At 47.3% G+C, this 14,448-nt stretch overlaps 1 protein-coding gene across 1 annotated transcript in view; it reads left to right on the top strand.

Moving 5' to 3' along the window:
• Positions 1 to 11,120, top strand: part of CAPN6 (calpain 6) — a 551,200-nt gene extending 540,080 nt beyond the window's left edge. The window contains exon 13 of the mRNA XM_078688803.1: positions 10,801 to 11,120. Coding sequence (XP_078544929.1) covers positions 10,801 to 10,983 — 183 coding nt within the window. The 3' untranslated portion in view covers positions 10,984 to 11,120. The remainder of the gene's footprint in view (positions 1 to 10,800) is intronic.
• Positions 11,121 to 14,448: the final 3,328 nt, after the last annotated feature.

The raw sequence follows: 14,448 nt of genomic DNA, 5'->3' as shown, positions 1-14,448 counted from the left end.
GGCAGGGTATGCTTAGACGTGAGTCCCTTGCTCACTTTGCCACTGGATTCAAGCAAGCCGGGCTGAAGACGGCTGAAATGCCAGAAACCAATCCTCGGAAGCTTGTTTCCGGTCCAGGGAAGGCATGGCTTGGCAGTTCGGGCTGGACTGTTCCCATGAGGCACAGGGTCAGACTGATTTGCAAATGGCCATGTCTGAACTGGGGTGGCAGAGTGGGCTAAAGAACGGTGATGGATTAAACCCAGATCTGTTGACTGGGTGTGAGTGTTTGATTGGTTCAGATGCTCCGTCCATCACCACCCCCTCTTGTACCGCTCTTCTCTCTAACAAGGCACAATCTTTTGTTGTTATGGTTACATTAAACCCATCTGTAGCCAAACAGAACAAGGTGAGAAAATCAATCCAATGGTTAGTTATTGTCCCTGCTTTTTCTTGATCATTTTCCTGAAGTTTGGTAGGCGTGGGAGGGCTGGTAGTTCAACAATTTACTTTAACATAATTAGCTTGGATATCATGGGTCTTATTTACAAGCCCCTTGCGCCACTCATGCGGTCACTTTTCCCATTTAAAAAATGACGCAAAATAGGCGCAAGGGGCTTGTAAATAAGCCCCTGTATTTGTACTTTCACTACATTTTTGTTTGCGCTGTGTTTAGCCACCTACATCCTCACAAGTACTTCCCAGGCTTTTTTTGAAAAGCTGTCTCATGTCTATTAGGCACTCATGAGTCTTTGTTGATAGTTCCTGAATTGTATTTCTGTCTCTTCAGCAGCTCCAATGCAAGGATGCTCGAATCACTGTTCCCAATGAAAAGGGGGGGCCCTCGGCCCCCCCGCACGCATGGCGGCGCGGCGACCGTCTCACCCCCTTTCTCCTTTTGTGCCTCTCGGTGGTGGGGGCGGGCCCTGGTGGGCGCGATCCACCACCGATTGGCCGGCGGCCTCCCTGACCCGGATACCAGGGAGAAGGTCCGGGTCAGGGGGGGCGGGCTTCAGAAGGGGCGGGCCGGGGGGGGGCGTGCCCCCCCCCTGCCTGGCCCCTTGAGAATAAAGAGGTGGGGAGCGCCCAGGAGACCCCCTTGTCCCTGGACGCTCCCCCACAGCACCGTGTGCCCCGCGCTCGGGGCTTCTTTGTTTTGGCGTAATTAGTGGAGAGAGTAGCGGTCCAGTGTTTGATCCGATCGTGTTGGACCAGCCACGGGATGGATTACACAGTTCAGTTAAGTGGGGAGCGAACAGCTGTGTGGACTTGGGGTGAGCGCTCAGTTTCAGCACAGTGGGTTTGAAGAATTGTGTCACCTGAGGCTTTGTAAGGTTGAGGCTGTGGGAAGGATCAGCATACTCCAAATGTGTACCTCAGTGGCTTAATGGCTAAGGCACTGTGGCCTGCCTAAGCCAGGGATTGTGGGTTCAAGTCCCATCTGAGCTGCAAACTAATATCCTCCCTCTTCCTTTTTACAAGCTGTGTCTTCGCTGTCGTATTTTGAGTTTCACTCGTGATTAATGAGAGGGTAATTCTCGAGTTGATCACGCTGTAAGCTATTGTGGTCGCGTAGTTTGAAAGATTTCGTCACTTTGGGTGCGTGTGTTCGATTTCAAATTGGTGCAGCAGGATTGTTTGCAATCCATTAAAAAACCTCAACAAACGTAGGAAACACCATATTGCACTCAGTGGATCGGCATGTATGCTTATCACATGTTTTTATTTTTCAAGTGCCGAAAAATGTGAACAAAGGTATTTAGCTGTGACCAAACGCGGAAGGTGGCCTTTACAACACAGTAATGATATTGTCAATCTGTTTTATTGATACAGTAGCACCACATGCCCTTTGTGGTAGGGGAACATTTATTTTCGCAGGCATGGCATAATATGTATAATAGTTATTATTGTTTAGCAACATTACCACAATCCAATCACGGATTGTTGTCCTGATTCAATAACCATTCTTTAAAATGGATTGAGGGATCTTTCTGTTGTATGGACCTAAATACTGATATACTATTAGAAAATTCGATTATGGGTGTTTTCAGCAGCTCCGCACCCTGACCAGGTGCCGCGAGCGTGAGGGGTAGGTGTTCCGCCGTTCCAGTGTCTACTCAAAGGTGTATCCAATCCTTATTACGCTGGCCTCACGGGAGCTTGCTGCGGGGCCCATTCTCAATCCCCTTAGGGTCGCCTAAATAGAGCAGGACCCCTTGGCCCTCTTGTCCTCCGACCCAGCGAGGTTGTATTTGCTTTCTTTATATAGATTGAGCATTGAGTTCACTTTTCTTTGTGTAGTACTTTATTTTAGGTCCTGACGAATCGCCTTTCGGCGAGAAACATGTTGACCACACTAGGGGGTAGAGTTATTGTTCTGTACACCTTTTACGGTCTCTAAACTCCCCTCCCACCCCTTTTAACTAAGGAATCAGCCACGTTATTAAAGTTGCAAGTGGACTGATTACCTTTTTTATCGCCTTCACTCACCACTGCACTGACTACACCTTCTTTTCATCCTCACCCACATCCACCATCGGCAAGGAACTAAAAGAACCCCGTCAAAAGAGTACCTTTGGGGACTCCGTCAGATATTGCAGCGCCGGTCTGACGAGGGGCAGTGAGCCGATGATGACACCGGACACCCTCTAGTAAGGGTGTGTTTCACGCTTATTACTTTGGGTGTGTGAGGCTCTCTAAGTTCCGACTAGGGAACCCTTTCTTCACAGCCACGGTATTCATAATACCAACTCCTTGCTCCACACGGTTTAACGCCCCCTGGGGAACTTTGTACTCTGCTGTTAGCGCTGTTTTCAGAAGCTACCATACAATCAACAGGCTTCCTTATTTATGCATATTGTCCTATGTAGCTCAGGAGCAGGCACTCCCGGAAAGTCATAAACTTTACACATGCAGGGTCAAACTATATTGTTATGAAGGAAAGCGAGGTACAAATCTGTTTATTTGTTTTAATTATATAAGTCGTGTCCCTTGCTGCACTGAGGCCACTGTCGAGTTCTGTTGCCTCAATTACTCATAGCGATGACACAGGAAGCTCTTGCCCTCCCCAGGTGAGCCTGCGCCCTGGATGCAGTATACAGCGCGTTTCTGCTCCAGAGTTCAATGACAAACTTGTTGTTGATCGCGGTCTGCCTCGCTGGCAGTCCCACTTCAGTGCACTTTTATTGTTTGTTATATCGCATACACTTGACCTTTCTTTTAAATTGTGGAAACAACAACCTGCTGCAGATGCCCTTTCTGTAATGAGGCAGGGTCTTTGTAGGTTTTTTTTTTTTTTAAACTGCTTTGTTTTATATATTCATTGTATAAACACAACGCATTGTTAAGAGCGTGTCTGTATGCGCTAATAACATACACACATGCGTAAATTTTAAGCACAAGATAAACTTAATATATTGTTTCTGGTGGGTTTATCAGAGTGTCTTTGTGTGTGGTAAGCACATGATAAATGCAGTGTAGAGCTTATAGAGTGTCCTTGAAAAATTTAAGCACAATATAAACTTAACACATTGTTTATGGTGGGTTTATAGGTGGAGCCCACTAAGCACAGGACAAGCACAATTTATAAATTACAGAGTGTCCTTTTGCATGTTTGACACAGGACACATACAACACTTTATGCAAAGTATGTCAGTGTGTGTGTCCGTGCACTAACCGCAGGATAAAGACGTGTGAGGTTGACTTGTATGTTTTAGGCACAGGATAAACATATCACGCAGTTTTGTGTCTGTGTGTGCACAAAGCACCTGAGAATCATGGGTAAAGTCGATAATTGACAATTTATGTTTTAAACACAGGATATGCATAAATCGTTAAAGTGATTTTTATGTGTGTGTGCACTAAGCACAGGATGAACAGTGTCAAGTTTACAGCGGGTATGTGTTGAGTACACGATAAACACGCTGCAGAATCTAGTGGTGGGCATTAGTTACGTTATGTTTCTGGTACGTCTAAGCACAGTTGGCATGTGCACTAAACACTCAAGGCGATCACTGCCATGTTTACAGTTTGCGTATGTGTGCAATAAATACGTAGTGGTATGTTGCAGTCTGAATGTGTGCAAACAGAAAGTGCTAGGAATCACATAGTAATGTATGTATATTTGGACTGGTTAAAGCAGGACATGAGGCACATACTAACATTTGTATAGTCTGTAGTGTGCACTGAGGATATAGGAGTATACATAGTCTGTGTGTGCACCAGGCACAATACTAAATTACATACTCTGTATGTGTTACACTGGGGACTGGGGGGAGCACACAGTACCGTGTTTTGTAGTCTAAGTATACACTAGGCACAGAATACATACATACATACATACCCCCATGTTTATAGTCTGTATGTGCAACAGGTATATAATACTTAGTGTCATATTTACAGATTGTGCGTGCAGAATGTGTATGACGAGTGCAAGAAATGTGTATTTCGTGCCATGGCTTCAACATCCCTTAAGTAACCATGAATGCGCTAATGTCACTCTACTTTATACTCCGTACCTTCCTTAGGTAACCATGAAGGCGCTATTACATTCACTGTATACTCCAGGTCCATTCTTTAATTTGTGGGGTGGCACACAAGTGGAGTTCACCTTAGGGGGACAGGTACATGGTATGCTGTTGAAGAAATGAGCCTGTCTGTAACTAAAGTAATTGATTGCATTTTCCACTCGTCAGACACAGTAGGTTAGCTATGGGCATTTCATGTTGTTGGAAATGCTTCTCATAAGGGTCCAAGATGGGGGATGGTACTTGCCCTTCCCCTTCAAAGGCTTCATTTTTGGGTCATACAATGGCATTGACACAGGGGATGCTGGGTGAAGCATTTAATCTCTTGCAGAAATGCCCGAAGAGGTCCCTTTGTAGGCACCTGGTACTATGCTAGGCACCCTCACTGTAAGCCTAATTTTAATGTTCCTCATGTAACACAACTGATGCTATGCTAAACACTCTCAGTTGAAAGTCAGATGGTAATGCAACAGGTGCTATCCTAGGCACTCCTATTGAATGTCTGATTTCAATGGTCTTTATGTAATACAACTGAAGCTGTGCTAGGCTCTCTCAAACGTTTGGGCAAGTACCATTGACCGTTACATTGAGTTTTGACCGGTTCACAAGAAACACAAGGTATATATTCAGCATATTACCGGTTACTCCTATGGTTGCTCCATGAACTATCCCTTGCGGAAGCGTACACCGCTTCGCTTGCTAAAAGGATTTATGACAGCCGAATTGGCTCGCTCGAATCCTCATTCTACATTGGGTTGTTTTGTGAAATTCCTGGGCTTCTTTATTGATGTCCTCCAGGCACTTGCCTGCTTATTTATCTCACGCAAGGAACAGCCAGTGACTTAAGTCAAATTTGACACTCTAGAATTACAATGATTGGTGTCTGCTGAGGGGATAGTTAGAACAATAGTGGAACTAGTCACGAATAAGGTATACCACCTTCTCTTGGGGTCCTCCTGGGGATTAACGCACATCTAAGGGTAGGGCTTGTCGAGACTGAGAAAGCCAGTTTCCCAGGTCCAACATTCCTTTGCAAGCCAAAGCAGAAAGCCAAGCAAGGGACTTATTTCATTGTGAGGTAATCAACATCTGAGGCGCTGTTCAGTATTCAAGTGGGGACATTGCACCAGTCCAAACGACCCTTCATGATAGGTTAAAGTCAACATTATTAGAAAGCTATCTTAGTGGTAGCTGTATCGCGTGCAGACTTCAGGCTAAGTCTTGAAGGAATGTAGAGCGGCTTGTTTTACCAGTCTATAATTTCATGAATGAGTAAATGGAAAGAGAACAGGTGTATAACAAATACACATCATTTAGTTCCTTTACGAGGCTAATGGCATGACATTACAGTCAGTGAACCTATTTAACACACAAGTAAATTGGCACAGTATACGTGGAGCCTATAATGAGATTAGAGGCGAATAATTACAGTCTGCAAACCTATATAGCACACAGTAATTTAGCACCAGATACATTGAGCTTTAGGGGTGTACCAAAGCCATATATAAGTAAAGAGGTAGGGGAACAACAAATGGCATAGAGACAGGGCCTAGAGCCTGTAGAAAGATTACTTGGGGGTCCTGATAATCCGACACACCCTGCTGTCACACCTAGAAGGTGCCCAAGAGCCTGGTTGCGGCATCACATAGTTCTGGAGATGCGTGGGATCATGTACGGTTGCCGTGGATGATATTGACCAGACGTCAAAGTGGCGAGCGTAAAAGGCCCTTGGGTCAGCTTACGGCCTGGCATAGTTAGGGCTGTGCTAATCCTTTTAGCCCTAGATGCTGCACTGGCAAACAGTCTGGCCTTTTCTAGCATAGACCCTATGGCCTAAAGGCGTGGGTGGAAAATAAGGAATAGGAGGTGATGTCCTGGTCTACAGCGGAATTTTTAGTAGCCATAAATGTGCCATGGCATTGCCATTGGGTCACTGTACTGCATACGGGATATTGTGGCACTGCCACTGGGTCACTGTACTGCGCACGGGATATTATTCCTAATGAAAAGGTCATTCTACAGGGCACTCTCCGTAACACTAATTCGGTCACACTACATGGGACACAAACTGAGGCTATGCTTTACGCTTACAGTCGGAAGTGTCAATGAGTATGCAGCTGGCGCTACTCTTATCTAAAACTCAGCAAGTGATGGCAATGTAAGACTAGCACGTGTACAGCAGTTATCGCCAGAAACACTAATGGTTTGTGTTTATCTTTTCCACTTATGTATGGCCGGGTCCATGGTGGACATCTGGAGTGCTCCACATCACAACAGCTGCAACAGGTGGACAGCTCAAGGGATGCTTACGTCAGTCACGGCTGGGTCCAGGGCGGATATTGGAGGGGTGCTCCACACCGCAACATCAGCAGCGGGTGGACGTCAAAAGGGAAGCATACGTCGAGAAAGAGGACACCAAGGGCCCAAGTATTGCTGGCAGGTGTAAGTGCTACCCATTCCCTAAGGTGGAAGTGGGAATTGTCACCCAGGTTTTCTTGGTCTTTTCCTGGTTCTGGCAGTTTCTCAAACCTGTGACGCAGGGGAGGAACTCATCACCAGAAGTGGAGGTGCTACAATGTGCCAGCACAAGCAACAGGCTGGACGCGGGACAGGGAAGAGTTGGTTTGGGGGACTGTGCCTTGGTCAGTTCAGGAACTTCTTTCAGGGACTCTTAGCTCAGCAGCCCGACCCCCCGTCAGTGGTGATACTTCACCTAGGGGGGACTGACTTGGCCAAACTTGGGAGGCGAATACTCATTGATGAGTTCATCTCCACTGTGGGTGGGTCTTCAGGACTTGCCCGGGTGGCACAGTAGTAGGGTCTCAACTTATCCCGTGGTGGCAGGGGCGAGGGGCGGACTCGGTCAGGGCGTTGAATCACTCGATAAAGAGGATCAACACACAGTGGGAAAAATTATTTCAAGCCCCCCTCGGTTGCAGACGATCCAACATGGGTGTATTTGAGGTGCATAATTCTACCTGGTGAGGGGAGTCCATTTGACGGAGGAAGGAAGGGTCCTGTGGTCTGATAATGTCAGGGCCTGGTTGAAAGGTTTTGCTAAAGTGAGAACTTTCTAGGGTAGGTCAAGGCAGGGGGAGGCCAGATCGTCGGTTAACAATGCTGGCCTGTGGCGGTAAGGTCATTATCGGTGAGCACATATTTGAGGTCTGAGGGGGCGGGCATCATCCTATGGAGGTTCCCGCCCAGGGGGAGGGGCCTGCGGGCCACTCCTAGAACTCCAGGGGCAAGGTAATTGATGCTGCAAAGGAGCGCGGGTAGGAGTAGTTCACGCTTTCCTTAGGCTGGTAGCCACCCCGCGCGCGTGGACTCATGACGTCACCGGATGGCGCAGAGTAAGGGCCCTCCTTTAGTGGGTAAATGGAGTTCAGGGCGTAGACCGGGCAATTCCCGGGGTAACACTGCGCATGCGCACGTCTCTAGGGGAGGCGCAGCTTGTAGGACCTGACACCGGTAGTGACCTTGCCATATGGCCAGAAATGTACAAAAATCAAGATGAGGATGTTAGACTCGGTTAGGAAACAACATGTATTAGAGTTTTTGTTAAGGTCAGGCTCTCAAACTTGTTGACAAAAAACTTGTATCTAATGTCCTGCTGATTTTTGTATAAATTGTTGATCATGCAATTAAAACCTTTTTTAATTTCATATCTTAATAAATACGGCCGGGCGACTAGCGCCCGCCTTCCAAAAAGTAAAGAAGTCTCGTGTCCACGTTTCTGGGTGTTGGGTGCCGGTTGGGGGGGGAGGCGGCAGCTAGTCGCTGACCATGTGAAAAGGGGGGCCCTCGGCCCCCCCGCACGCATGGCGGCGCGGCGACCGTCTCACCCCCTTTCTCCTTTTGTGCCTCTCGGTGGTGGGGGCGCGCCCTGGTGGGCGCGACCCACCACCGATTGGCCGGCGGCCTCCCTGACCCGGATACCAGGGAGAAGGTCCGGGTCAGGGGGGGCGGGCTACAGAAGGGGCGGGCCGGGGGGGTGGTGCCCCCCTCCTGCCTGGCCCCTTGAGAATAAAGAGGTGGGGAGCGCCCAGGAGACCCCCTTGTCCCTGGACGCTCCCCCACAGCACCGTGTGCCCCGCGCTCGGGGCTTCTTTGTTTTCCCACCCACCATCCCTTGGAACAAAGTCTTGTGGCATTCATTATGTCTGGTTTAATGGTAAGTTGGCGGAGGTACTGTCCACATGTCTTTCATGGTAGTAGACATGGATCTGTCGGTATATTTTGATGATGCTTTTGTTTAGGAATTTGTTTCCCCTTTTAGCAAAACTGTGTGTGAAGTAATTGTCTTTGATGCCAAGTGTCTTTAGGCCTTTTTTCCCTTTGTAGTTGTACGGTGATGCTGTTATTTATTAGCCAGTGTAGCTGTCCTTTAGAATTTTTTCCCATAGGTCGTCGTATTTATTAGGTATGGGGCATGCGGTAAGGTCATTATCGGTGAGCACATATTTGAGGTCTGAGGGGGCGGGCATCATCCTATGGAGGTTCCCGCCCAGGGGGAGGGGCCTGCGGGCCACTCCTAGAACTCCAGGGGCAAGGTAATTGATGCTGCAAAGGAGCGCGGGTAGGAGTAGTTCACGCTTTCCTTAGGCTGGTAGCCACCCCGCGCGCGTGGACTCATGACGTCACCGGATGGCGCAGAGTAAGGGCCCTCCTTTAGTGGGTAAATGGAGTTCAGGGCGTAGACCGGGCAATTCCCGGGGTAACACTGCGCATGCGCACGTCTCTAGGGGAGGCGCAGCTTGTAGGACCTGACACCGGTAGTGACCTTGCCATATGGCCAGAAATGTACAAAAATCAAGATGAGGATGTTAGACTCGGTTAGGAAACAACATGTATTAGAGTTTTTGTTAAGGTCAGGCTCTCAAACTTGTTGACAAAAAACTTGTATCTAATGTCCTGCTGATTTTTGTATAAATTGTTGATCATGCAATTAAAACCTTTTTTAATTTCAAATCTTAATAAATACGGCCGGGCGACTAGCGCCCGCCTTCCAAAAAGTAAAGAAGTCTCGTGTCCACGTTTCTGGGTGTTGGGTGCCGGTTGGGGGGGGAGGCGGCAGCTAGTCGCTGACCATGTAACAATTTGCAGTTCGGGTTCACCTCCTCTTTTACTATGAAGGCCAGGGTTGATGCCAGTTGTTACAATCTGGCGCCCTCTTGTGGTCAGGATGGGGACAGCTGTCTCCAGGGGCCTTAGAGGACCACTGGCCTTGTGTTGCTGTGTGAGCTTTGTGTGCTGTCCCCCGAGAGCATGTTCAATCAATAAATCAGTAGATTTGAAGAGACCTACTTGTAATATTACCGAACAACTTTGAATTAGGACCATAGTGGTAGTAGTTGCTATATCTAGCTGCTCCTAGCTGTTGCCCCTGCTGAAAGTCTAGAAATATATAACGGGTCCCTATTAAGCAGAAAGTATAAGTAGGGGGACCGTGATTGGTTGGGAGATGTGCAGGTACCTCTCAGTTATTTATGTTATGTTCTTGGGGTTGGTGCTGGTAACACTTTTGAAGCTCTTGGGTCTCTGCAATTCTTTTGAAAGAAAGGCCACGAATCCTCTAGATGTGGCGTGTCAGCTTTTCTGTTATGTATGGCTCACAGGCCTTGTCTAGGCGCTCGGCCATGTGCTTTTTCAGAGGATATTGCACAAGGCATAGGCAGGATTTTCAGCTTATGCATCATGTTTGGTTTCTGCATAAACAAAATCCCAAAATGCATTCCAAATGTTCTTGCTCAGGTTATTAATACCGAGTGGAAAATACCTGTACCAGGGAATTCTAGACTCTTCTTTAGAGATGTTTAACACCACAACATTGATTATTGTGTTATTGCAGCCAGTGATCATGACACTACAACAACTTCAGTTTTGAAGGGTGAATAACGAAGAAGTATTGTCTCAGCATCCTTTCCTCTTTCATTTATGCAAATGTGGCACTTATATTTTGCAGGCGGCAACAAGCATGGTAGTAATATTACTTTTCTTAGAACAAATTGTGTTAAATTTATGACAATCTCTAAATGACCACAAAAGGCTCCTCTCCTAATTCATGCAGAAGAGAAGCAGCCTCTCTCCAGAGATAACTCTGCACCTGGTATTTTAAGCACTGAGTAGTCTTTGTTCTTCACTCTGTTTTCTGGCAGCTCTCAGATGCACTGCGGCTGCTGCAGTGCTCACGCCTGCATCCTTTGGCTGACATGATATTTCTGTGGCCTTGAAAGGCAGCATCGGTATTCATCTGAAATAACAGTGTCTTGCCTGTTTTGAACCCTGTCTGCAGGTCTGGAACAGAAATGTTTGCCGCGACCAGCTCCTTGGACAAGCGGTGCTGCCTGCCTCGCCCAGCGACCCCAGAGAACTGCAGACCGTTCCGCTCCAGGACAGAGCCGGCCAAGAAGCCGCTGAGATGCCAGGGCGAATCAAGCTCAAGATGGTTTCCAGTGATGACCTGGAAGAGATGTGAATATCAAACACCCTGCGGATTCAGAGAAGGGGTGGGGAGAGAGGAGTCTCTCAGCATGGGGGCTGCCCTCTACTACCCATCTGGATGTGGTGTAACGGTCAGAGCTGCTGGCTTTGGATTTGGGGAACCGGGGGCCTCATTTATGAAAGCCTTGCGCCACCGGTGCGTCACTTTTTTCCCATGTTAAAAGTAACGCACCAGCGGCGCTAGGCCTTCATAAATAAGGCCCCAGGTACGAGTCATGGCGTCTGGGCAAATCTATTAACCGTTCCTGTGCCGACATAAAATGAAAGTGTCCTTGTGTAATGTAACTGGTGCTCATGTAAAGTGCTCCAATACCTTTGGGTCGAGTTTGCGCTGTATAAAACTGCAACAACAAAAAAATCCCCGGGTGAAGGCTGCTGGTTATCAATGGACATTATGGTTAAGATATATATGTCAAAACAGAGGCATAACGAAACTTGAGGGGGCCCCCCCTTGCCCGCCATACTCCCCGGACCCTGTTAGTAGCTCTCAGGCCTACCCGTGCACAGTGCTGGAGAACCCTCAGCCCCTTTCTACATCACTGGAGCATTTCCTCATCTTCACTCGACCACCCATGGGTGCCATTCCATTCTGCTGATTTTAGCTAAATCAGCCCTATGCAAACCAGTCCTGACCCCTCTTAAAAAGAGCAATTCAGGTGAAATGCTAAGTATGTCCTCTCTGAATGAGAACTCTAACAGCTGCAGGTAAGTTGTAGACTTATAGGAACTCACCTGGAAACGTAATACAAGTGCAATATGCATCGTTAATCTTGCTAAAAGTGGCTAGATCATCCAAATAATAACATATTTAATTTATAGACCGACTTTCCCACTCAGTACCTTCACAAAGCCGGCAAAGAAGTTTTTATATGGGAAGATTTGTAAAAAAGTTATTTCATAAATATTAACATATATTCAAACAGTACAGATGTTACAAGTTAATCACACCTTACAGTGATCAATCAATCACTGCATTTATAAAGCGCTCTACATACCCGTGAGGGTCTCAAGGCGGTGTGGGGGCCGCTACTGATCGAAGAGCCAGGTCTTGAGAAGTCTTCTGAAGGTCAGCAGGTCCTGGGTCTGTCGTAGGCTGGTAGGAAGAGCGTTCCAGGTCTTGGCGGCGAGGTAGGAGAAGGATCTGCCGCCGCCGGTGGTTTTCCGGATTCGAGGAACTGAGGCGAGGGCGAGGCTGGCCGAGCGAAGGCTGCGGTGGGGGTGTGGAAACTGAGTCGGTCGTTGAGGTATGTGGGTCCGGTGTTGTGTAGCGCTTTCAGTGCGTGGATGAGGAGTTTGAAGGTGATCCTCTTGTTGACAGGGAGCCAGTGAAGGCTTCTCAGATGGGGTGTGATGTGGCTGCGTCAGGGGATGTCGAGGACCAGTCATGTAGAGGCGTTCTGGATTCGTTGTAGTCGTCTCAGGAGCTTGGTAGTTGTTCCTGAGTAGAGGGGGTTCCCGTAGTTGAGTCTGCTGGTGACGAGGGCCTGGGTGACGGTTTTCCTCGTGTCGTGGGGGATCCATTTGAAGATTCTGCAGAGCATTCGGAGGATGTTGAAGCAGGACGCGGAGACGGCGTTGACTTGCCTGGTCATGGAGAGGGCGGAGTCAAGGATGACCCCCAGGTTGCTGGGGATCATTAAATAAAATAGTACTTAAATAAAGGTGAATGTTCTGTATTAGTATATACAGGGAGGGATCAGCCTAAAATGGGTAGCCTGACACCTGTTCTTTTTTAAATTCTTTGTTTTGAGATGTTAGTCCAATTGGTTCAGTTGAATTGAGCTGAGAGTTCAGCACCTAGAATGCATTAGGTTGTTAAAGTGAGCCCAAAACCAGCATATGATATTCTAGATAACCCTAACTGAAACCTGTCTAGGTATCAGTGTTGAGAACATTGGTACTTTGTAAAACAGGCAAAGCCTTAGATAACAAGCATAACTCTTTTATTCCACCTTCAACCAGCAGAAAATTAAAAGTAACAGCCCTCTTCAACCAGAACATAAACTGTTTAACCCTCTGCTCTCCTTGGAGCACAAGCTGCTATATAGTGACCAAAAAAGGGAGTACCTTCAATACGTCACTCCTTGAAAACGAGTTCTTTCCATGTATATTTTTTATAGTGGTGCAGAGGACCATTACCATGAACGGCCATAAAAGTGAGACAAGGGCATTTAAAGCCGATTCTGTCTGCAAGTGCAAGTCAGTGTAGAGAGCTCCACTCTTCAGACACATGGTTGTGTTTCCCCATTCCTACAGCCAACCTCTAGGACTCTTCTTCAATATCATGGGCTCGTTTATACATGTATGAGGATGGTACCCGGGGATGTGGCTGGTAAGAGACCCGGCTGCCATGGCAGAAGGATTCTGTATCTGCAGAAAAGACATCTGCTTCTGGATGGGTTCAAATTTGGCGTAAGCTGTATGCATCCGACATACATGCCGTGGTTGGGGGCTGTTAGAACCTCTAATCACAGAGTTTATGGATTGTTGAACTGGAACCTGTCCATTTCCCATGCAAAAAGTGTGGGTCTTGGTTTAAGTTCAGTTCTGACTTGTCGCTGATGCTTCAGGTGAAGGCCCTCTCGCCATCTTTGTACGACGTCTCTTAAACAGATTCTTTCATATCTCACCGTATATGGTGGATGCTCTGCAGTTTCTAGACCTATTGGTCCTTGTCTTGATTGGAACACAGCCTAAGACCCAAATACAGGACATTCAGAATGCAATAGCCAGACCGATATGAATGTATCTAGAACTCTACCCGACGGTCAGGAAGAACAAACCATAAAAACAATCATAGTCCTTCGGTGAAAGTGAGAGGGAAAAAGAAAGAGATAAAAACCACTGTATCTGCAGCTTCTAAGGTCACCCCCTCTCTGAAATCATTTTATAAAGTTCTTTCATTGTCAACCACAGACAAAGCGGGGAAGATGGCCTCCAGTAGTACTCCAACCAGTATACCACCAAGTATCTGTGTCAATACAACGACTGTTCCCTCTCCCTTCCTGCCAGATCCATCACCTCAGCACTCAATGTCTCCGGCGGAAGATAGGGTTCATCCCTCAATAGAACTCTCAATCAGCTTCTCTGCTTTGGAGATAAAAGACTCAGTACAAGATCCTGTACAGGATGATGCGAATAAGGAGGAGGATGATGGCTCTCAAACAACTAGGGAAGGCGCACACACAATTACAAATACTATTCCATCATCAGCAATTAATTCCATTTCTTTGGCAGATATTTTGCTGGGAATAAAGGACGATATGGGGAAGAGATTCGAAGAAATGGGGAAAAGATTCACAATTTCAGAGTCCAACCAGGTCGCTATTCAGGCTTCCTGTGAGGTGCTGGCCAAGAAGGTGGAGGAGGTCTCACTAACGATAGAGGCATTTGAAGCAGAGATGCCCAGGATCAAGGAGGCACTCAGTGCAACCTCAGC

The sequence above is a fragment of the Lissotriton helveticus genome, chromosome 4_1 (assembly GCF_964261635.1).
Source record: "Lissotriton helveticus chromosome 4_1, aLisHel1.1, whole genome shotgun sequence".
NCBI classification, from domain to species: domain Eukaryota; kingdom Metazoa; phylum Chordata; class Amphibia; order Caudata; family Salamandridae; genus Lissotriton; species Lissotriton helveticus.
Note: the sequence above shows the minus strand (reverse complement) of the source record. Positions and strands in the feature narration are given on the sequence as shown.